Raw genomic sequence first — 24,762 nt, forward strand, 5'->3', positions numbered from 1 at the left:
TAAACCCTCTCTGTGAGAGGACTGCAGTTATTATGGCGATTGTGACCAGTCATACGTCATACTTAGTGTAGCATAATTAAATGTCATAAACAACAATAGAATGACCAAATTATTTTGAAACACGATAGAACATTTTAGCATCTTTACAGGATATTATTTTATAAAAGAAATTCTGAATGATAATACATAGGGAAATGTGATAATTAGTGTGATGTAAAGTTGTCTTTATTAGAATACAAAAATATAAATAATTTGCACAACTAGTATACGATCCATTTTAAGCATGCCTTCTTAGGGCTCCTGTAACACAATAGTCCCATGGCCAGTAAAATCTTATGTACAGAGACAGAAAGTTTTGCTGACATCAGAACGAAATATTTTGGGATTTGTTTAGAAAGTGGAAAATAGTAAAAACTTCCCATTGTGATTTACTATAATCTGATGCACAGGTTAAGGAGTCTGGTCCTGGCAAATGTTATCTTCTGGTTATGCTAACTGTGCGTCTTGCTCCACTAGAGATAAAGGCTTATCTGCGTCATTGTCTATTTTATCAAAATCAAAGTGCTGCTCCCCCTCAGATGCAGAACATCCTTTCCCTTTAGAATCAGAGCACCTCTTGCCCTCTGCGTCAGAAGGTCCTCTCTCAGAATCAGAGCACCTCTTCCCCTCTGAGTCAGAAGATCCTCTCTCAGAATTAGAGCGCCTCTTCCCCTCTAAGTCAGAAGGACCTCTCTCAGAATCAGAGCACCTCTTGCCCTCTGTGTCAGAAGGTCCTCTCTCAGAATCAGAGCACCTCTTGCCCTCTGTGTCAGAAGGTCCTCTCTCAGAATCAGAGCACCTCTTGCCCTCTGTGTCAGAAGGTCCTCTCTCAGAATCAGAGCACCTCTTCCCCTCAGAATCAAAGCTCTGGTCTACCTCTCCAGTCTCCTCCGTTGATCCATCCAACTGTCCTTGGCCTTCTTCTTCACTTTGAGATTCATCTGGTTCTTCAATCTCCTGTGCAAAGCTGCATATCATTTGAGGCCAGCTAGGAGAACTGTCATCTTTAACATGGAACCATTCTATCTTTCCTCCTGCAAGCGATATGGATCATTGTTAAATCTATTCCACAAATGTACAATTAAATGTACTACAAAACATGCTATATGTTTACATGAAGCACAAGTGGATGGAAGAATTGGCACAGTGGAATATATAAGGAAATGAGAGTAGTTTGTGCTTCCAATGAAGCAATGGGGAGGTGCATCAGCATCAGTAGAGTAATCTGACAACATTCAATAAAGGCAGCTAATATATTCCTATCTTGCTATGCCGACACAGCTTATACTGAATAAAGGCACATACAGAATCAGTGTATAATTTAAAAAACAATTTCAATATAAATTTACAGTGTTTAATGTTATCAATACGTGTATGTTGTGAGTTTACTTAATCTATATAATAAGCGAGAAAGTGTGTCTGTCTGGCCAGAGTTTTTGGACCTAGCTCCAACAAATTTGGCATGGTGCTGTAGTTGGACCAGGATTAGGTTTTTGCTTATGACTGAATTTCGACAGACATGGACAGACAGCATCAGCTTAATTTGAATCTAGCGCAGGTCGTGAGCCAATCCCGGGTTGGCAGCCAACCAGGAGTCGCCACTGCTGATTAGCTGCCGGTCCCCCAGCTCAGATTGCCTCGCGACCGGCGACGCTGTCTCCCCATGACTGCCTGCCAGTGCGCCAGCTGAAATCAACATCGCTAACACCCGGCCCCCCTTGATGGCCCTGACTGGACGACCCATCTTGTGTGCGTAACTGGGTGCAGAGGGACCGTTGGGCCACAGAGGAGGCTCGGGAACCATAGTAGCCGCTCCCCTTGCACCCACGGTAGTTACATTACTGTTTGCATGCATTTTAGCAAACAGTGGGGTCCTTATCTGAATCAATGGAATGCGGTTATATCCCTTTCTGTCCGGGAACGGGACTCCATTCCTGTGCTTGCGTGGGTTTCCTCCGGGTGCTCCGGTTTCCTCCCACATTCCAAAAATATACTGGTAAGTTAATTGGTTCCCTACAAAAAATTAACCCTAGTGTGTATGTGTGTGCGCATGTGATAGGGAATATAGATTGTAAGCTCTTCTGGGGCAGGGACTGATGTGAATGGCCAAATATTCTTTGTAAAAGTGTTGCGGAATATGTGTGCGCTATATAAAAAATCAATTCCTGGCATTCCCCCTGATGGTAGACCTACAACACATGGTCTTTAATATTGGTCTACAGAGTGATTCAGCTGGAGATGCCAGAATCTCTGTCGGCTGACGGAGATTTCCTGGCCTCTTTTACTCATCTGCGGCAGCTGGCTTGTGTGACCCTATGGTCACTCGGCCGGCCAAAGGGATCGCAGCTGATCCCATGCTGCATCCTTGGATGCAGCTCGGACCAGTACTGCATGCACGAGGCGTGACGTCTCCTGTTGTATTTCCATATTACAGTTATCACAGCTGCAATAGCATATCCGTCCGCAGCTACATCACACCATCTGCTCTGCAGTGATTTCTGAAACTCAAAGCTATACTGATATATTTTCTGTAAGTCAGTCTGCTCCTGATGTACCCCATTCCAAACTGTATGAGAATACCCCTGCCTGCACTGTCATTTACTCCTAATTTGTATAGTTATCCAAGTTATAGGCGAGGACAATGTAAAAAACAATGAAAGCTGCAGGTGTTCTTCAGGGTCCAGTCTTCAACCTGGGCAACACCCAGCTAATATGAAATATTTCTTAATTTAAACATATACTGACCACCTTCATCCCCTTCTTTCTTTTCTGTCAAAAATGTTCTGGTCATATTCAATTTCTTTACAGTATGGCATTTGTACTTCAGCTGTGGTTTTGGATTGTCACCATCTGCTGAATAGAAAATAAAAATGCAGTAAAAAAAAAATTATATACCAGTAAATCCATTTTAGTTGACAAATTTTTAATACTTTTACTTTGTGTTCACTCTTGGTGCAGGGTGCTGATCAGCGAGGTGGGCATTTTTTGATTTTGAGGGAAAAATTTTAGATCTGATGAATTGCTACAGCTACAGGAGCTGTAGTGGTGCATCACATCTACAGTTTTGCCCTTCAAAATAAAAATATGCCCTCCTCGCTGATCAGCACCCTGCACCAAGAGTGAACACTACTTTTACTTATAACCACAGTATTTGTTTGTACTAGTAACACTGTTGGTACATGTTCATATGTTCAGAACAAAGAGGTCATACAATTGGTTTAAGGGAGGGCACATGCTTAAGTTACTGCGCGTTGCACCTAAGTTTCAAAACTGGCATCTTTGGATGCAAAAGTATTAAAGGGCATACTGTATTTACCAAAACATATATCATCAGAAAACACCCACTAATAAGAAGTACCACCAGGATGCATGTACGGTGACCCCAGCAAATATCAGAGATACCTGCTGCAATCCCCTGTATTGGAACGAGAAGCAGCCGCCATAGGGCTGCTAACATGCAGAATTTACCATTCAGCATTGCAGAGCTTGGCCCCAGTAGCTAATGCTATCTTCAGATGGCGCTAGCCATTGTAGCCTATGGGCTATACATCGCAAAATGAATGCTTGCACATGCGTGGTATGATGACTACATAGGTGCAGGAGCATAGCTGGGTCCTGAACTCTTATACCCACAATATAATAACAAACATTTTTTTTTTCGGGATATTATTATTAGGTGCATTTCTGACAAATCATGGACAGAATATCTATTTGCAAAAGGTCTACGCATATCAGACACTTGTAATAATCACTAGTGTATATTGGTGACAAATAATTTCTTATAATAAAATAATGTTATTTCTTTTTATAAGTATCTACCCATATTACAAAATAATCATGTTTGGAGTATTATCAGGTATGTCCTGTGATAAACAGACTCAATCGGTCTACAGCAGGGATAGCCAACCCTGGTCCTCGAGAGCTACCAACAGTGCATATTTTCCATGACTCCTCACAGAATCACAAGTGAAATAATTAGCTCCACCTGTGGATCTCTTCAAATGTGTCAGTGAGTAATGAATACACCTGTGCACTTGCTAGGTGGTCTGGAAAACGAGAACTGTTCGTAACTCTCGAGGACCGAGGTTGGCTACCCCTGGTCTACAGCACACAACAATTTACTTCAAAACATATAATGTGTGTACAAGTTTTATAATTAAGTACCTTTCTTTTACATATGTTAAAGAAATACACTGTTGCATACAACCCTTTAGCAGGCTAGAAACCACCTCATAAACTGCAGTACTTTACACAGATAAATCATAGATGCAACCTTAAATTGGCACTAAGCAGGTGCACAGAACCTTTATTTTTAATAATACCCTGTTTGTCTGTACACTCCCTCTGTACCAATATTTTTATTTTGCTGGTTTGTTTCTTTATATTTGTAATATACTGCTTAATAAAGGCTAATGCTGGGTATACAGTGCCCAACATATCGGGCGTTCATATCGGGACGATATAACGTGTGCGCGTCGGGCAGTGTGTATCAGCGATATGTCTGTAAACGACGTCATTCACAGATATATCACGTTGTCTGTGCTGCACAACCGATGCCCAATATATCTGCAGACATATCGGGTCATTGTGCTGTGTATACGGGCGGTAGGCCGACCGCCTGTACACTTGCACTTGCTGCACGGGTCAGCGGTGATTAACAGCTCAACAAAGCGGGCGTATGTAAATGCCCGCCCAGTTCTGACGTCAGTCACAATGAATCGGGCAGTCTGTATGCAGAACATATGTTCTCCACAGTCTGCAGATATATCGGTGTAGTGTGTACCCACCTTAAGTTTAATCCTTTGTGTATTACTATGAGATAATCTTTTTTTTTCGTAACTATGACTGTACCCAGATTTCTGGGCTAGTCTGGCGCTACCTGAATCACCCAAATATGTTTTTTTTACCTTTTATAGCAACTGCAGAAGCATCACGACCTGATCAAATGGAGGCCCAAAAGGAACTAAACTGGGTATAAGAGAGGCACCTGCCGCACAGACCCCGCACTGAACAAGGCTTTTACCTAGATTAATATTTGTTAATTGTCCAATGTTTCATGCTTAATCTAATATCTACTCTCATACACCGGTTTGCTGTAACATAGTTGGTTAACTATACGGAGTGCTCCTGCTGAACTCTGGGCCTGATTCAGACCCACTCGCAACCGGGTCGATGGTGGCCCAGAGCGCATGCGCACGACGGAGCCAGCTGCGTCATGCGCATGCGCGGGACCTGGATAGCGACGGGCAAACTGTCGCTCCGGGTCTCGTACCAAAGGGAAGTGCTGTCGATGTTGAGTGACAGCACGCCCCCTTTGGTGGGCGGGCTGGGGGAGTAGCTGCCAAAACGGAGGCGTTCCCATGTGAACGCCTCCGTTTGGGGGCGGCCCCACTGACATCACGAGTGATGTCAGTGGGAGAGATTTCAGCTCTGTTAGAGCCGAAATCTCTCTGGGGCTTGCGGCAACGAGACCCTACCACAAGGGTCTCGTCGCAAGCCCAATGGTCGTGATGGTCTTGACCATCGCAACCATCTTCCTGGCCGCTCGCTATAGCTGTGGGTCGTCACCCACAGCTATGCGAGCGGCCAGGAGGCCGCTCTAAAAAACAAGAAGGCCGGCCCTGATTCAGAGCGAGCGCTCTGTCAGAGCGTCCGGCTCTGAATCAGGGTCTCTGTACAATATGTATAAAGGGGTTTGGTATGAGATCCCGGCTGTCGGGATGCCGCTAGTCAGAATACCGACAGCGGCATCCCGACAGTCAGAATCCTGATACCCATAAAGAAATAAGGTAAGACTAACCCCTACCCCTGCCTCCCCGGTGCCTAACCTCCTCCTCTCTGCACCCTAAACCTAACACTCCCTCCCCGGTGCCTAAACCTAACCTCCCCCCTAGTGCCTAAACCTAACCTCCTCCTCCTCCTCTCTGCACCCTAAATCTAACACTCCCTCCCCGGTGCCTAAACCTAACCTCCCCCTAGTGCCTAAACCTAACCACCCCCTCCCGACACCCTAACCCTAACGTTCCCCCTAGTGCCTAAACCTAAGCTCCCCCTCCCTGCACCCTAAACCTAACACTCCCTCCCCGATGCCTAAACCTAACCTCCTTCCTAGTGCCTAAACCTAACCTCCCCCTCCTGACACCCTAAACCTAACCTCCCACCCTAGTGCCTAAGCCTAGCCTCCCCCTCCTGACACCCTAAACCTAACCCTCCCCCTAACCCTGCACCCTAACCCTCCCTCTAACGCCCGATACTTACCTTCAGGATGCAAGCGGTCAGGATTCTGGTGCTGGGATCCCGACGCTGTTGGTATTTTGGCCATCTGCATCCTGCACGGCAGGATGCTGACTACATCCCCTATAAAAGGTACATCTACAGAAAATGAAGTCCATATACAGTTGCAGTGCACTGTAGATGCTTTTTGTGATGATCAAATTGATACTAGACGTATGTGCAGTGTTGACCAGCATTCTTTATTCCATTCTCATGTATGATCTAGACTTGCACCTCCATAAAGCAAATGGCTGTCTAGAACATTAATAAAAAAGTTGAGCAGGGATTTGCTTGCAAAAAAAAATTAATAAAACACAGCTAACGTAACTTATGGCTAAAATTACAGGTAATTACCTAGGTCTGGTGTTTCTTCAAAGATCACACAGGTACCCAGCACATCTAGAAATACAGCAAACAGATGTTGTTTTTTAGTCACCGGGATTTCTAAATACAGATTTATGGCATGATTAGGCTATGTGATAGTGCTGAAAGAGAAGGGCTGTTATGTCCCGGTCATTGACTGCGGATACCACAAATGCTTTGTGTGTCCCAGAATGCCTACAAAGGCCCTTCTGGAGCACCAAATACAAAAGGGCACAAAGGGGAACGGAAGATCACCTCCAAGCACTATGCTACCAATCCCACTCTCCTGCACGTTAAAGAAGACTGATGTGTTATTATGAGCTGCACCGGGTGCAGAGCTCTGCTCTACTTACATTAACTATTTCCTGCCCAGGGGGAGCTGATCAGTCTCCTCTGAGCAGGAGTTCACATGCTCTGCTACACTCTGCAAATATGTGAAGGGAAAAGGGGGGTTATAATGTTACAAGCCTGGGGCGTAATGATATAGTGAGAGTCATTGGCTAGGGGTGTCTACAGGGGTAGCTATATGGTAACTGGAGTTGGGGGGGGATAATGCCAACAGGAGTGATATCAAAATACTACAGGTATAAGGGGATAATGATGCAGGAGAATCAATGGCTACAGAGAAGGAGGGAAAATGCTACAGGGGTGGGGTGATAATATTACAGCGGGATATAACTCACCATATACACACAGACCTGGCACACTTAGCTTGACTAGATTATAGCCGGCACACTGATATACAAAAGTTTGCCATCACTGGCTTAGAGAATGGAAAGGACTAAAACGTAAACCAGGGCCTGATTTGACATGATCCATCATATCACAGAGAGCTGTATACATAGTGATCAGCAGCTATGGTGAGGAACAGAACAGATGACTGGTTGGTAATAGGCTCCTGTACAGTGAGAAATGATAGACATGGATGTAACTAATCATTTTATTACCTTCATATTCTCCTGCAAACACGTATTTATCAACTTGTAAGAAAGGCTTTTCTGTGTTTATCCCCTGCATGGAAGAGAAAACTGGGTTAATGCTTTATATTTTACCTGTTTATTTTGCAACTGTACATTGGTAACTTAGGATTCGTCTGATGGCAAAACTAGTACTAAGACACAGAATATTGGAATTTACTTGAAACTGTATAGCAAATGTGTCAAAAGTAATTTATTTAAAATAGTATACATCCTCTAACACACAATCACCATTATCCAATACAGTGCTGATCACCACACATACAAACTCCATATTACAGGCAGCATCCCAGACGATGCCGTTTTCATATACATCAGATACGGCCCAAACCTGCTACAGCATCACAACTTCTAATGCTATTCAGAAATACTGATGCTGGCACGAGGAGTCCCTTCCTACAACAGTAGACACAGGGCCTGATTCATTAAGGACTGCAACTGCAACAGCGCCCACAGTTAGCAGATTGTTGCGTACTGCGCATGCACCACAGTGCGCATGCAAAGGCACCACTGCGATCGTACTGCAATCAAGCAGATCACACTGAGCAATTGACAGACAGTGAGCGTTTTGGGGTGGTCGGGAGAAACGCAGGTGTGCCAGTCCGTTTGAACGCCGTTGCATGGTCATGCATAAATTAGCCATTGCGATTGCATGCACAGCTTGAGTACTTACAGCGTGCAACGAGGTTAGCAATTTCTAAGAAAGGTCAGAGCTGCTGTAATTCTGCGTGAGGGGCCGATGGTACTCAAGGTTTGCAGGGTATTACCAATGTGAGATAGCGGTAGTGGGAGGCAGTGGGCGTCTCAATGCTGGCAGCGCAACGACATTGAGATAGAAATCATTAGCATATTTTCGTAGCAGACCTGCATGCAATTTCAGAGCTGCGATCGCAATAACGATCCAGGCCCACTGTCTTTATGTATATCAGGCATAAATTGTATAATAGTTATATTAAAATGTGCCTTTCTCCAGGATTAATAATGATAATTAAACATCAGGGTGCACACAAATAATTCTAATCATTACCACTATTTTATTTGCCATAACATGATAGTGACTTCATCATTTACAATTTTACATGCATAATGGATATATATGCCAGATTAATGGAATAATATATTTGATAGATGTGTAAGATAGATCAAAAGCTCTCTCATCTGCTCGTAAGCCTCCATAGGCTTAAAGCAGTCTACACCATCTGAAGATGGTGTAAACTACTGGTGCCAAACTAAAATAAACTTTGCTTTTTGGAGTTTGGTACATAGGGCAGAGATCGTAGCCCCCATTGATAATAATGGGGACTGCGGTTTGCAGTACTAATTAACAATTCATAAAGGAACAATTGATAAACTTATGCAGAAACGCTTGATACATAATTAATACAGTATGACAAGACAATATAACAGTGCAGTTTCATTGTTTTTAAGCAATGTAAATGTAAAGTTAACATGGTAAAACAAAAATTAACATACAAAATTTACAATAATTGCAGCTTACCAAAATCTTGCATTTATTATCACATTTTTCCAGCATGTCCGAATCAATGATACCGGTTAGCTCTACTAACACAAGTTGTTCCTGAAAGAAAGAATAACTTGTTTTTTTGTAAAAGCAGTGTAATGTGCTGTCAGTTGTACTTTACATCTATATAGGTGCGACTCCACCATTTCTCTACTAGACATCAGATACTGTAGAGTGGCTACAAAGGGAAAACAGATCTACTCATTGTGTAATCTAGCCCAGAGTATAGAACAACGGGCAGAACTACTTGTATATAATGGTAGCAAATGGAGACAACAGTAGATATTAAAGATTATACCAGGTTTTTAAGTGAAAATAATTTTGAAAAGGGTAACTAACATTAACCCCTTTGCTGCAGAAGATGAGTAGTATTCATCCTACTGATATACAGCTGGACAGCGGAGGATGAGCCCCACTCGTCATCTGCAGCGAGGGGCTATTAAAAAACGTTTTTACCTTTGCCTCAGATTGTAAAGTGACGTCGGCACGCACAGGCCCACCATAGGAATTATTGCCTGGTGATCAGTGTGATCACAGACAAAAGACCCATGCACTATGGAAAAAACATGTCCAAGGATGGGGAAGGTCTCCCCCCAAACCAGCATTCAGAAAATCAGAGGCACCCATTTTAGAAAAAGGGGGGGGGGGGGAATCTTTCAAATAATGGGTTCCCTTAGTACTTTTTGGGGGCGATTAAATTTTTTTTTTTTTATTGGGCCCCATCTTTCATCTAAAGAGAAGATTGGGGGGCAATATTCAATTGTTTTTGGGCGCCCATGCATTTCACACATGTCGCTCCTAATTAAAATAGTTTAGCCACATTTTCTCTACATTTCTGCTTGACATCTCAGGAGGCTGTGAGAGAAATGGTGGCGCCGATTAATTGAATTCCCCCCATTGTCTGGGGATGCTCGTCAGGTTCCCCATGTTCCGAGATAGGAGGTCAGGATCCTGCACTGAAAGACGTTCAGTGAACGCCGTTCAGTTAGGGCACCGCACCCGGCGACCTGAAGGACTGAATGCTAGACGTTCAGTCTTTCAGGTCGCCAAATGGATAGGCACCTTTAGGCTACAATATAGCCACATCATTTCTGTTACCCATAGTAGCGGATTTCAGCAGGACATTGCATTTACCAGTGTTTCCAAACTCTATGGACATTTATCAATTCCTTATAGTATTTATATCCGATACACTGTTGCTATTTCAGACGTTGCGAATAGTGCATTTCTGTTGCAATTGTTACCTACACCTATGTACAGTGCATCTGGAAAGTATTCACAGTGCTTCACTTTTTCCACATATTGTTAGGTTACAGCCTTATTCCACAATGGAATAAATTCATTTTTGTCCTCAAAATTCTGCACACAATACCCCAAATGACAACATGTAAAGTTTTTTGAGATTTTTGCATATTGAATTAAAATAAAAAACTAAGAAATCACATGTACATAAGTATTCACAGCCTTTGCCATGAAGCTCAAATTTGAGCTCAGGTGCATCCTGTTTCCACTGATCATCCTTGAGATGTTTCTACAGCTTAATTGGAGTCTACCTGTGGTAAATTTAGTTGTTTGGACATGATTTTGAAAGGCATACACCTGTCTATATAAAGTCCCACACTTGACAGTGCATGTCAGAGCACAAACCAAGGATGAAGTCCAAGTCTCAAATCCTGCCTGGGAGGTCTGTAAACCTCCGAGACAGGATTGTCTTGAGGCACAAATCTGGGGAAGGGTACAGAAAAATATTTGCTGCTTTGAAGGTCCCAATGAGCACAGTGGCCTCCATCATCCATAAATGGAAGAAGTTCGGAACCACCAGGACTTCTAAACTGAGTGATCGTGGGAGAAGGGCCCTAGACAGGGAGGTGACCAAGAATCTGATGGTCACTCGGTCACAGCTATAGCATTCCTCTGTGGAGAGAGAAGAACCTTCCAGAAGGACAAACATCTCTGCAGCAATCCACCAATCAGGCCTGTATGGTAGAGTGGCCAGACGGAAGCCACTCCTTAGTAAAAAGCACATGGCAGCCCGCCTGGAATTTGCCAAAATGCACCTGAAGGACTCTCAGACCATGAGAAACAAAATTCTCTGGTCTGATGAGATGAAAAATTTAACTCTTTGGCGTCAATGCCAGGCGTTATGTTTGGAGGAAACCAGGCACCGCTCATCACCAGGCCAATACCATCCCTACAGTGAAACATGGTGGTGGCAGCATCATGCTGTGGGGATGTTTTTCAGCGGCAGGAACTGGGAGACTAGTCAGGAAAAAATGGAAAGATGAATGCAGCAATGTACAGAGACATCCTGGATGAAATCCTGCTCCATAGCGCTCTTGACCTCAGACTGGGGCGACGGTTCATCTTTCAGCAGGACAATGACCCTAAGCACACAGCCAAGATATCCAAGGAGTGGCTTCAGGACAACTCTGTGAATGTCCTTAAGTGGTCCACCCAGAGCCCAGACTTGAATACAATTGAACATCTGTGGAGAGATCTGAAAATGGCTGTGTACTGACGCTTCCCATCCAACCTGATGGAGCTTGAGAGGTGCTGCAAAAAGGAATGGGCGAAACTGCCCAAAGATAGCCAAGCTTGTGGCATCATATTCAAAAAGACTTGAGGCTGTAATTGCTGCCAAAGGTGCATCAACAAAATATTGAGCAAAGGCTGTGAATACTTATGTACATGTGATTTCTTAGTTGTTTTTTTTTTTTATTAAATTTGCAAAAATCGTAAAAAATTTTTTATACATTGTCATTATGGGGTATTGTGCGTAGAATTTTGAGGACAAAAATTGATTTATTCCATTTTGTAATAAGGCTGTAACATAACAAAATGTGGAAAAAGTGACGCACTGTGATTACTTTCTGGATGCACTGTATATGCTTCATTTTGCACAATAAGACATAAGAGATATACTACTATTTTTGTGATACATTTGCATACATATTTCCAATGTACTAGAGTACTATATAGTTTGTGTGTGAATAATATATTTTTTATTGAATGGTGTTTGTGCCCACAGCACTTTTCCACCATTTTATTGCATGAGTGAGGCATAACAGTAATAAGGAGCAATAACCTAATATGAAAATGAATGGGTAGAAACTAAAGTAGTACATTTGTAAGTACATGACAACTGTTCATTAAAGTTTTGGAGCCAGGCCTAGGAGGGAACGCTCTCACTATCATACTGTACGATAAGAAATAGGCTGTTCAGCCACGAAGCAGAGCTACACAACACAGAACTAGGTGTACAAATACACTTTACTCTAGACGTTGGAAATGGCAATTTAAGTGATTTTATAATTGATTTTTTACCTCCTCTTCCTCATCATTTCCAGGCAAATCCTCAGCTTCTTGACTGATGTGTTGCAGATGAGAGGATGTGAGGCTGTTGCTGGACGTCATACTGTACCCGGCTGCAAGGGTAATTAGCTAAATGAGCTGCAGTTGCTAGTTCCAGGACACAAGGTGGCAGCAGCTACACAAGGACTTGGCTACACTGATGTTTGTTTGATGGATGAAAATGAACTAAGGTTCAGCCTGAACTTACTGTTCTCTCCTTGTCAATTTTGACGGGCGCTCCCCCTAGCACCGTGACAGGGCCGAGAGTCGCGCTGCAGTGACGTCAGCGAAGCGCGTCCTACTCCGGAGCATCACTGCCGGGCGCGTCAGGCTGGAGGGCGGATGTACCTGTATTAGTGGAAGGGCGCGCGGTTAGCAGGTACATACAGCCTCCACCCGCCGCCGGCGCTGAGTGAGGAGAGGTGGCTGCCTGTATGCGCTCCCTGCGTTTCAGTGGTCGAGTGTATGTTCCTGTTCCTTCTTTGTAGTAGCCAGTATGAGGGTCTGTATCTGGGCTGGCTCTGTATTGTTTGTAAATCTGTTAAGCTAGTTATTGGGGCAGTATCTGGGCTGCTCTTAGAAATTTATTTGGGTCCGCTATACTTTCCTGGAACGGTAATGTCTAAATCCCCTTCCCAGAGAGGAGCCCGATGTCGTAAGCCAGTGCCCAGCGTCATACCCTACCATCCACGTGGGCATAGAGGGGGAATATAACCTTGTGGTGAGCCACCGAGCCCGAAGCGTGGCGAGCGGACAACTTTCTTATTTAGGTGGGGACAACTTGCTTCTTTAGGTGGCCCTAATGGGCATGGAACTGCACTTCCGCCCTCACTCATGTCACTTCCAGGTCCCTAGCATGAAGGGGAAATAAGCTCTATCGGCCTGGAATGGCCGGGGGCTACCAAAAATTGTGTGGCGCTACCAGCCACCCAGAAGAGTGGGTAAGTCTCCCAGAGCCGGACGCTGCCACACCGGCCCATATTCACCCACTTACTGAGCAAAAGTGGGTGGTCTTGGGGTGGATGACGCAATTCACGCTTAATCACATAAATGTAGCCCTGCCACTGCTTTACAGTACCTGTGATCTATGCACTGTATAGCAGGGGGCAGGACCATGATGTTGCAATCGTGCCGCCCTTAACTGTCTACCTATGGTGCTGCTATGCAAACTGTCGTGCTGACTTGGCTGCCACCAGCCAGCAAGTTGGCAAGTTTTATCCAACAAACAAGTGTGCAGTATCTGCGACGTTCTTAAAAATGTGTTCAAAAAGCACTATCAAAATAATCTTTCAGGTCTGCAAGAGGGCATTATCTGGGCAACTCTTTAAAAGTATATATATAATCTTCTGGGCCACTCTTTAAAATTGTGTTTATGTCCATCCAGCAAGTAGGCATCATACTCTTCCAGCAATTGGGCATCATTAGGGACACTCCTTAAAATTCTATCTATCATCTTCTGTGCCACTTTAAAATTATATTGGTGTTCCTCTAGCAAGTGGGCAGTATCTGGCACACACTTAAAAATGATGTGTTCTGCCAGTTGTTACCCATAATCAGTAAAGGTGCATACACACGTAATGATTTTTTGAACGATTTAACTATAACGATGTCATTATCATTCAATCGTTAAAAGAATTGTTCAGTTTCTGAGTTATAACGATGAACGATTTTTGTTCATGCGCCTTCCCGTTTGTAGTTCATTCTGACTGACCAACTGAACAATTTTCATTAAGGGAACTTACAAAAATTGTTTGTAGTTCAAAAAATCGTTCATTACGCTTTAAAAAATCTGACAGATAATCTGACAGAAAATCATTGGTAACAAAATCATTGTGTGTGTATGGAGCTTTAGAATTTAAATTAGAAAGCAACAAAGAAAAATGAAACTGAATACAACAGAGACGGAGATTTCTAACGGACATTGCAGGCAATGCTTGTCCCTCTTCTGAATTAAAGTCTGTTTTCCATGAAAAAATGTTTCTCTAAACATTGCATATCAGGAGTGACTGGTTTATAACATTTCAGTGGTTTTTGGTAAAAAAGAATTAAAAGATGTGTTCCATGTGTATAAAATATGGAAAGAGACCAGCCACAAACAAGGAACTGACTTGTTTGACTATTCTGTGCAAAATACTTAGAAAAGAAAACTTGCTTGACCATGAGCAAAGTAAGTTACACACTGATTTGTGTTCAAATATACTTCAAATATGTGTTCTTGAAACTGGGTTAGGAGAAATTGAGCAATGTTTTGGCTAACTTGCAGAGAGATGCTTAGTTGGGAAAATCAAACTACAGCATACTACTTTGTACAAAAAATTACTTAAGCACTGCAACGCTATGAGTGGTTGAATATACTTAGGCCCTGATTCAGAGCCGGACGCTCTGACAGAGTTCTCGCCTTGAATCAGGGCCGTCCTTCTTAATTTTTAGAGCGGCCTCCTGGCTGCTCGTATAGCTGTGACCACCCACAGCTATAGCGAGCGGCCTCCTGGCCGACCATCAGGCTTGCGACGAGACCCTTGTGGTAGGGTCTCGTTGCCACAAGCCCTGGAGTGCTTTTGGCTCTATCAGAGCCGAAGGCACTCCCACTGACATCACTTGTGATGTCAGTGGGGCCAGCCCCAGACGGTAGACGTTCTCCGTCTGGGCAGCCATGCCCCCGGTACGCCCACTAAAGGGGGCGTGCTGTCACTCACCATCGACAACATGCCCCCTTTGGTACGAGGCCCGGAGCGACGGCTTGCCCGTCGCTATCCGGGTCTCGCGCATGCGCACGACAGAGCCGGCTCCATTGTGCGCATGCGCACTGGGCCAACATCGACCCGCTTGCGAGCGGGTCTGAATCAGGCCCTTAAAGCGGAATGGGATCGAAATACCAATGGCTGTTTAGCCGCCGGTTCAAATCCCGACTACGGCAGCCCGAGAGGAGGACATCCCGACGCCAGCTGGTAAGTACCCTAACCCTCCCTTGGTGCCTAACCTTAAAACTCCCGAGGGGGGTGCCTAAACCTAACTTCCCCCTTCCCGCACCCTAAACCTAACCCTCCGGAGGGGGGTGCCTAACCCTAACCTACCCCTAGTGGTGCTTAACCCCCCGCAGTCTAACCTTCCCCAGTGGGTGCCTAACCCCCCCATACCCGGGCTAATTAGTATACTTACCCTGCTCTTGACGATCGGGATGGCGGGGGTCGGGCTTCCGGTGTTGGGATTTTGCCACCTATCTAAAGTCCCATGTCGGGATTTAGACCGGCGGCATCGCGTCCGCGTGTCAATTAACTACATCCCCTTAAAGCGACTTGATATAGGAAAGAGTTTATATTGCACTTAGGAAATAATAATGCACGAATACATAGATATACTTCTTAACCACATAGAAGCAAGATTTCCAGATATGCCAATCATATCCTGTTTTTCAAGAGTTTTCAATACAGAGAGCCATGATCAACTGAGGCTTGTGGCATTCTTATTGAGCATTATTCTAGAAATGGAAGTCCTGCAATTCTAAACTATGAATATTGTAAACCAGAATCTTAATTGTTTGGGTTAGAGTCCTACAAAAATGTAGTTTCAAAACAAATAATGCATACTTTTGCAGCAACAACTTATGGTGCATAAACATGGTCAGATTTTTCTTCAGATCTGAACGATAATGATTTAAAAAATAGTTCAATCGTTCAAATCTGAAGGAAAATTTGACATGCCTGGATGATGAACGATGCCCGTTCCCAATGGTCAGATAACGATATCTGATGTGTTTGCAGTCAGATTTGGACGATTCCATTCATTTTAATGCAGTCAAAAATCGTTCATCTGACAAATCTGACCATGTGTATGCACCATTAGTTCAACAAATCTTTTCCAAATGTAGCAAAACTGCTATTGGACTGACTATACTTGTAAGCACAGCTGAATGTGAAAGAGGATTTTCTACCCTATAATAAATTAAAACCTGTTAAAAGATCTGCATGAAGCAGAGCACACTAAATAATCTGATGCTGATTTCACTAGAGCAGAGGTTCTTAAACTCGGTCCTCAGGACCCCCAACAGTGCATGTGTTCTAGGTCTCCTCACAGAATCACAAGTGAAATAATTAGCTCCACCTGTGGATCTTTTAAAATGTGTCAGTAATAAATGCACCTGCTGGGTGACCTGGAAAAAGTGAATCGTGTGTGGTCCAGAAGACCAATTTTGAGCACTACTGCACTAGAGGGACGAGATTCTCTATAGACTCTGATTATGAAAAAGCTGCATATAATTGGGTCTATGGATCAACCATCAAGGCTGTCTGTGGATGGACAATAGTTTTACCATTGCTGGCCGAAGTACAGATGGTTTCCCGCCATCAGTGGTAGCCGTGGGCCCGACTGCTCTTTTTCATGCTTGCACTGCAGCGCAGAGCTACTAGGCTGTCAGCCAGTAGCCCTTTGCCGCAGCTCAGTCCGGCAGCTTACAAGCCAATTCAATTGCAGAACACATCAGTGATTGACCTGAAGTGTGCTGAGATGCGGACTGGCAATGGCCTGCCTCGCTGACTTGACACTGAGTACTGGCTGAGCTAAGCTGCTAGTCACCAGTCCAGCCCTGGCTCACTCATAGGAGCAGAGTGAGTATGCCGGGATTGGCCAGGCCCACTGTCCCTCCCTCGTTCTAGCTGCAGTGCACTGCTCAGCTGTCAGCATCTCCACCCACACTCTTATCTTCTCCATAGATGGGCAGTCTGGGCCTGATTCAGTAAGGATTGCAAATGCGATTGCCATAGCGATTACGAACGCAGTTCAACTGCGATAGTATGCTAATCCATTGCAATCGCTATGCCGCCGCTGCACAACATAAGGACACCCACTTTACCTTACACACTTCCGTAATGTTTAGCAAGACTGTGAAAACATCGGTACAAACGAGTACCATCACAGCCTCTTGCACAAGCTCTGACCTTACTGAGAAATTGTTAACTTAATCTCACGCTATGAGTTCTCAAGCTGCTTAAGGTATTGCAGTGGATAATTTATGCACGCCCATGCAACGGCGTTCAAACGCACTGGCACGTCTGTGTTTTCCCGACCACCTCTCCGTCACCTCCCACAAACGGTACTTCCTGTCAATCACTGTGATGGGTCTGCGTAGTCAGTCCTAATCGCAGTGGCCGATTAGCGTATGCGCACTGTGATGCATGCGCAGCATGCAACAATCGGTCTATTGTGTGCATATTAGCAGTTGTGATCCAAGCTAAATCAGGCCCTCTGTCGCTGAGCAGCCAGCGCCTCTCATGTCCAGAGGAATCTTTGATTCAGTTTCTGATGTCAGTGCGGATTAAGTGCCTGATTCAGACTCGCTCACAAGCGGGTCTATGTTGGGGCATTGCGCACGCACGGCGTGTAATAAATGGAGAATAGATGAGCTTCCTAAAGAAGAAGTAACGGGTCTGTGAAAGCCTAAATTCTTGCTGGTTGGTAGGTGTCCAAATATTTATTTTCCGCAAGAATATACAAATAAATTGTTTAAAAATCATACAATGTGATTTCCGGAAGTTTTTGTTCTGATTCTGTCTCTTACAGTTGAAGTGTACCTATGATGGAAATTACAGACCTCTCTCATCTTTTAAAGTGCAACAACTTGCACAATCGGTGGCTGTCCAAATACTTTTTTGCCCCACTGTATATGTGTGATTTTTTTTTATTTTTATACAAAATACAATGTCCGATCACTGTGACCAGGATATGACATGGGGGACGGACAGGGGCGGAGACGGGGACAGAATACTAGCTCCCGCGCAGGGGAACAAGTTCTACTGTAGGGAAGCAGCAGCCGCAATGGGGTGGGAGTGGCCAGGAACAGAGCGCGGCTGCTGCTTCTCTACAGTACTTATATGAAGTCAGAAAAGCAGCAGCCGCGCTATGTCCCCGCCTCTCCTACCCCTTTCATCCCGGAGCGGCTCCTGCGCTATGGCCCTGGCTGCTCCCACCCTATCCTTCTCGGCGCGGCAATACAAGTATTATAGAGTACAGTTCTTGTATGTCACGCCGGGAAGGGGTGGGAGTGGGGGTCCCGCTGGGTGCCTGGTCACTGTGGCCAGCAGTGATCGGGATACACTGGCTGGGGAATCTGAGGAAGCAGAGGGACCAGCAGGTCCCTCTGGCATAGGCGGCTGTGGGAAAATTAGCTTCCCGCAGCCGCCTAGTGAGCACTTCTGACTGGTCGTATCAGATACGACCATGTCAGGGAAAGCCCAGCCTGGTGTGGTGGTATCTGATATGAAAGTGGTTAATGGATTGAGATATCTGACTAAAGAGGCAACTGCAATAAACTTGATTCACTGCTTTGTAATGTCCAGACATTAGCCTAGTGGCGTGGAACACTACCTTGCTAGTTATCCTGAGACATTAACACATCACTTAGCATACACAAAGGACCCAATTTACACCATGAAGACAGGCTCCACTGCATTACACCTACTGCCTGTATGACTGACATCTAATATAATCGATGCATGGACTTGTGATATCTTGGTTCTCCAATCATGGTGAACACGGGAGCACAAATTCATCTGACCAGGTAATGTTTTCCCTAGCTTCATATTTTGCATTGTTTAGGCCACTGTAGCTGACAATAATAGAGCTGGGTTTCATTGTCGAATTACATACCCTATCAACTAAGTATGAGGGCTTCCATGTCATACCTTTGAAACTGTTAGTGGATTTGCTATGCCATCTCTACAGTACATCTTATCCCTCCATTTGGCATTTTGGCCAACACTATTTCCAAATGCAGCACCAGAGTTAACTTAACATTTTTTAATATCCATATGTGACTCTGTCTTATGTGAAAAACCCAACTTATATTATGCTGGTGTACTTAGCGTCAACTACAATGCTGCTTTCAGAGTAACAAAAAACTTTTAGTTCCAGATAATATGTGGGTACCTGCCTATCTACTTTCAACATCATTGTCTGAACATATAGGAACACAAGTCAGTTTTGTGGACCAAAGTTACGATTTTTCACATTGTGCATGCTCCGTAGCCAAGCATAAGTAACTTCATTTCACATTGTGCATGCTCCGTAGCCATGCATACGTGACTTCATTTCACATTGTGCATGCTCCGTAGCCAAGCATACGTGACTTCATTTCACATTGTGCATGCTCCGTAGCCAAGCATACGTGACTTCATTTCACATTGTGCATGCTCCGTAGCCAAGCATACGTGACTTCATTTCACATTGTGCATGCTCCGTAGCCAAGCATACGTGACTTCATTTCACATTGTGCATGCTCCATAGCCAAGCATACGTGACTTCATTTCACATTGTGCATGCTCCGTAGCCAAGCATACGTGACTTCATTTCACATTGTGCATGCTCCGTAGCCAAGCATACGTGGCTTCATTTCGGGTTGTGCACCTCCGCCGAATCTTCACTTGAAGCCAAGGTGGTGTAACAGAGTATTTGCACTAAGGATAAGTGTTCTGTAGGTGGGTTGTTGGCATGTATGCAGGTTATTCCCAGGAAATCGTGTGCAGATCTGATTTTGGACAGAGCGCTTGCACCAAGGATAGGGTTGGTGCAAATGCTCACAAGTGGATGAATGGGAGCAGAGGGGCCGCATAGATGCATGCAACTCTGAATAAAGGCAAAGATATGTATTTATTTATGAGCATGTAATGTTGACTCCTGTGGCTGACTTACGGGTAACTCTTAATTAGGCTCATAATATTGACACTGGTTGGGCTGTCAATTACATGAGAAACTAAGGTGTACTTACATTTACTGCTCAAATTTAACTTCACAGCACACTGCTAGAATGATGCAGAATATTGCCACTTTAAGACATTGCAATTAAACTGAAATGTTAGGTATACAAATTTATGCTTACGTAATGAAACTAGTTATTTAATTTTGAATGGTATGGAGAAGAATGTACTGTATGAGTAAAAGTCTAAAATTACTTGCTCGAGCATGTCATTACTGATAATATATGAATCATAAAACTGAAATTGTCAATCTCCTTTATTATACTTCAATAGAGACTTATTTACATTGAGGGTATGGCCACACTACATCTTGTACTTCTGAGCGCTAAGCTACCCCATCACTCTTCATTTCCCCTGCATTGGTATCCATACCTGTGTCACGTAAGGGCGACCAGGGGGTACATTTACTAAGAATCGAGTCTGATCGAGTTTTTTTTTTTCCAACTCGATTAGCTTCGCCAAAACTCACAAATTTATTAAGAAGTGAGTTTAGCTGAGAGTGAGTTGGCCAATGGTGAAGCAGATCAAGATATCTGCCCCGATAGCAAGTTTTGAAGGAGATTACTCACCCGAGATTGCAGTGTCTTCTCTCTGCCTAACTCTCCTGAACAAGCAGCCTGCACATATCGGTGAGATATGTAAAGACTGCTTGTGTTTTACCAGTAATAAAAAGGGTTAAATGTTTAAAAAAAATGACATAGGGTCCCCCCCCCAAAAGCATAACCAGCCCTGGGCTGCTCCGCCAGTCCTGGTTCCTCAAATTAGGGGGGAAAAAGTGTAGAGTTCCCCTGTAATTTAGGAACCAGCAGGGCAAGTCCTGGTTTTAAATAGGGGGGAAAAAATGCATAGGAGTCCCCCTATATTTAAAACCAGCACCGGACCCATACTGACCGGGGTGTAATGCCACAGCCAGGGGACCCTAGCACTGGGTCTCCCCAGCCAAAGCATTCACACTCCAAGCGGGGGATCTCAGGGGAGGTGGGGACCGCCCCAAGAAGGGGTCCCCCCTCCCAACACCCCAGGCTTAGTCTGAAGCCCGGGGCTCTTCCCCGCACCCCTCGAGCCGTGGGTACGGGGCTAATAATGGTGTAAAAATATAAAAACTATTGTATTTTACAGTCGAAATACAGATGCCAGCATGCCTGCCCTTTGGCACTTGTGGAACTATAAGTGCCAACAGCTGGCCGGCACCAAATGGGTGCCAGCCAATGAGCGGCCACTACATGTAAAGCTGCTGCTGATTGGCTAGTGGTCCATGGGAAATACAGATGATAGTGATTATCTGTAATTTTGCATAGTGTAAGTATATGTGACAACATATCCGCCATGGATTAGTGTACTCGTTTTGTTATTTTGCCCTCACATCCCCTGAGATCTCCGGCTTGGGCTGACCAGCTTGGGGTGTGAATGCTTTGCCTGGGGAGACCGGTGATAGGGTGCCCTGGCTGTGGCATTACACCACACTCAAGTTTGGCCGATGGTGAAGTGAAGAGAGTTTGCTAATGCTGCCCATCCACTTAACGATGCGGGGGACGACGGCACGATTACAATGCCGTCGTCTCCCGCAGGGTGAACTGCATACACTGAACGTTCAGACGTTCAGTGTATGCAGATCAATCAACCCTGAAAATGGCAACCTGACGGCGGTCGTCAGGTTGACCGTCATGTTCAGGCGATGATTTATGTTAAAAACGACCGATTTGCGGGCGATTACCAAGCGATGGACCGTTATCGCTCCATCGCTAGGTTTGATCGCCTAGTGGATGGGCAGCTTAACTCTCCAGAATTTTCCTGTAGCAAAGGAGATTTCGGTACTTCCTCATCTTTGCGGCCCCCTGCTGGAGCCGTCAGTGAAGATACGGAAGTAGCGTAAAGATGAGGAAATACCATTCGGCCCCTTGCGGGCTCGCCACGCTGCGGGCACGGTGGCTCGCTTCGCTCGCCACATGAATATATTCCCCCTCCATGACCACTTGGATGGTAGGGAATGACGCAGCGTGGCGAGCGAAGCGAGCTTGCAAGGGGCCGAATGGTATTTCCTCATGTTTACGCTACTTATGTATCTTCACTGAATAGTGAAGATACGTAAGTAGCGTAACCACCGGCTCTAGCAGGGGGGCCGCAAAGATGAGGAAGTACCGAGATTTCTCTCCCGAGTTTGACATTAGTAAATTGCGAGCTGAAAAAAAATGCCCAAACTCTCCAGAGATTGCTAACTCGACCAAACTCGCATCTTAGTAAATTTACCCCCAGGTCACCATTGCTCTGCTCCAAAAAAAATTCCATCGGCATACACAATGGGGAATGACATGCCTCAAATCCTCATCTATTACAGAGATTCTGATTAGGCAGTAACATATCCATTGTGCACTGTTATCTGTAGTTCCACAACCTAAACTAATAGTAGATAAACACACAGGGCCTTCACCAAAGATGGCTGTAAGTGTAAATTGCGGATAGACAAAACAAAATGCGGTTTTGCAATCTATAAAGAGTTGGCTGCAAATGTGAGATGTGACCACAATATTGGTAAAATGTAAAAAAAATCCACTCCAAAATATGGTCAATTTTGCCATTGTAATTTCTGTGCACATGATTATGTCTAGTACTATATATGCATTACAATTATTTACTGTGGCATCAACATGCTATAAATGTGATGAGTTCCCTTTAACTATATGCTAAGTTTGTTAAGCAGTGTTTTCTTACATTCCTATATCCATGATGTCACAAAGGGCTTGGACTGTATTCAGTTGGTTGGAATTCTCAGTGGAAACAAAAGCCACGTGGTTAATTCAGCAAGTTGTCAAAGAGCATTTGTGATTAAGTCGTCATCACCAACACCAGTCGTATGTTTGGTCAAAGAAAGATAACCACTGGACACCATAATGCCAACTGGAGACTCCATGAAAGTTGGCCTAATCAGGCCAGTAGCTATCTCACAGCTGAATGTCACAATATCATCGCCCGTGGCTCAGAGTTGGGAATGAGTCAGGCAAGTATTTAAAGTGTGTGGTTTTCGTAGGTGATGCTGGTGGATTTTTAAAAACAAAGTACAAATGTGCAATAAACCATAGCAACCGGATTACTGTCTAACGTGATTAAAATTGATCAAGTACAACTGCTGATTGGTTGCTTTGCTTTACTGCTCATGTGCATTTTGTTACAGAATTGATCCCCGTGGTAGTCATTCATATGAAATTTGGTATATTTACCTACTGCCATTTTCATCTTGGGAATGACACTCCAGGTTGCGCCAGCAGATGTCCACAGCTTCTACTTCTCCCTTTTACTGTAGGCAGGATTTGCTTTTGAATATCTTCCGTTTCTCGTATACGGTCCAGTAAACCCTGGAAAAAAAATATTGTGTTTAAAGAGTTCTGCAATGTAGTAGTCTTTACCCTGATTTGGTAGAAAGGTCTTGACTATATTATCAGCATATACAAAAAAGAGCATTGTCCAGGATCAGGATATCCGTACATTAGTTAAAAGTGCAAGTGGAGATCAATTGACTGCAAATTTTAACCTGTAGTATGAGCAGACAGTTTAATAAAAACTGGTCTGCTGAGACCTACTCTGAGCAGTATTTTATAGTAGATTACAGTACATAAATAAACCATTCATCTTAGTTGTTTGCGACTTCATTGATGCAAAGACCACAGACAGTTGATTTCTAAGAGAATGACCATACTGAGCACTGAAGAAACTGATATGATCAGATAAATTATATTTCACAACAAATGGACAAGTGCTTGCATGGAACCAAACTAAATAACTGTTCAACCTTGATTTCAACATTGAATGATTTTGGAAGACATACTCCTGTGGGGTACATGTTTCTGGCATAGTTTGAGTTTGGTCATTCTCTTTGAAATCAAGGTCAATGCCACTGGTACTGAGTAATCCTCTTTGCTCCATGTTGCAGGATTTAATTTCTGATGTGGCTTCCAGAATGATACTTTCACCATCCACAGACCACTCATGGTCAATCAGTGGTTAGATGAGCTTGACACTGATGTATGTCTTGGCCTTTTAAGTCACCAAACATTAACTTGATCAAGTGTTTATGGGATATTCTGGAATAACACCTTATATTGACTTCTCCACCAACATCCACTAGGCACTAGAGTGATTCTCTTGTGGGAAAATAGTTTTAAATCACTCCTGCACAATTCTAACATTTGTAGTCTGAATGCAACAATACATACAGGCCATACTAGCTGCACATTTTTGTCCAATGTCTTATAAATTGACTTAATGTGTTTTAATTTTCACTACTTGTACCTATTCAGTTATTGTGCAGAAACACTCCACGTGCATAGGGGTACACTAACATTCACCCACTGTCTGACTTTTCTACAGAGTGTTTACTGTTGCTTAGAAAACAGGACATAGGAATAATGCTGCTTTCATTATGTTCATGTTTTCAGCCATTATTCTTGGGATATCCTTACAGGAAAACTGGAGAGCGAAACCTGAGAGGATATCA

At 44.0% G+C, this 24,762-nt stretch overlaps 2 protein-coding genes across 3 annotated transcripts in view; one reads left to right on the forward strand and one right to left on the reverse strand.

Moving 5' to 3' along the window:
- Positions 1 to 207: 207 nt before the first annotated feature.
- GTF3C6 (general transcription factor IIIC subunit 6) lies at positions 208 to 12,868 on the reverse strand. Of its 2 annotated transcripts, XM_088444490.1 has the most exons (7): positions 12,734 to 12,868; positions 12,499 to 12,599; positions 9,151 to 9,231; positions 7,623 to 7,686; positions 6,667 to 6,711; positions 2,785 to 2,892; positions 208 to 1,073 (listed from the first exon to the last, which is right to left on the reverse strand). In XM_088444490.1, the coding sequence occupies exons 2-7, from the start codon at positions 12,586 to 12,588 to the stop codon at positions 487 to 489; spliced, it is 975 nt and encodes a 324-aa protein (XP_088300616.1). In that variant the 5' UTR covers positions 12,589 to 12,599; positions 12,734 to 12,868; the 3' UTR covers positions 208 to 486. The 2 variants fall into 2 exon arrangements, with proteins under 2 accessions (XP_088300616.1, XP_088300621.1); XM_088444495.1 differs by having other exon boundaries at positions 2,785 to 2,889; positions 12,499 to 12,868.
- Positions 12,724 to 24,762, forward strand: part of FSCN3 (fascin actin-bundling protein 3) — a 66,113-nt gene continuing 54,074 nt past the window's right edge. Inside the window, exons 1-2 of the mRNA XM_088444817.1 lie at positions 12,724 to 13,027; positions 23,009 to 23,268. Coding sequence (XP_088300943.1) covers positions 23,125 to 23,268 — 144 coding nt within the window. The 5' untranslated portion in view covers positions 12,724 to 13,027; positions 23,009 to 23,124. The remainder of the gene's footprint in view (positions 13,028 to 23,008; positions 23,269 to 24,762) is intronic.

This window comes from Taudactylus pleione, unplaced genomic scaffold (genome assembly GCF_031769625.1).
Source record: "Taudactylus pleione unplaced genomic scaffold, aTauple2 ptg000019l, whole genome shotgun sequence".
In the NCBI taxonomy this organism is placed as follows: Eukaryota; Metazoa; Chordata; class Amphibia; order Anura; family Myobatrachidae; genus Taudactylus; species Taudactylus pleione.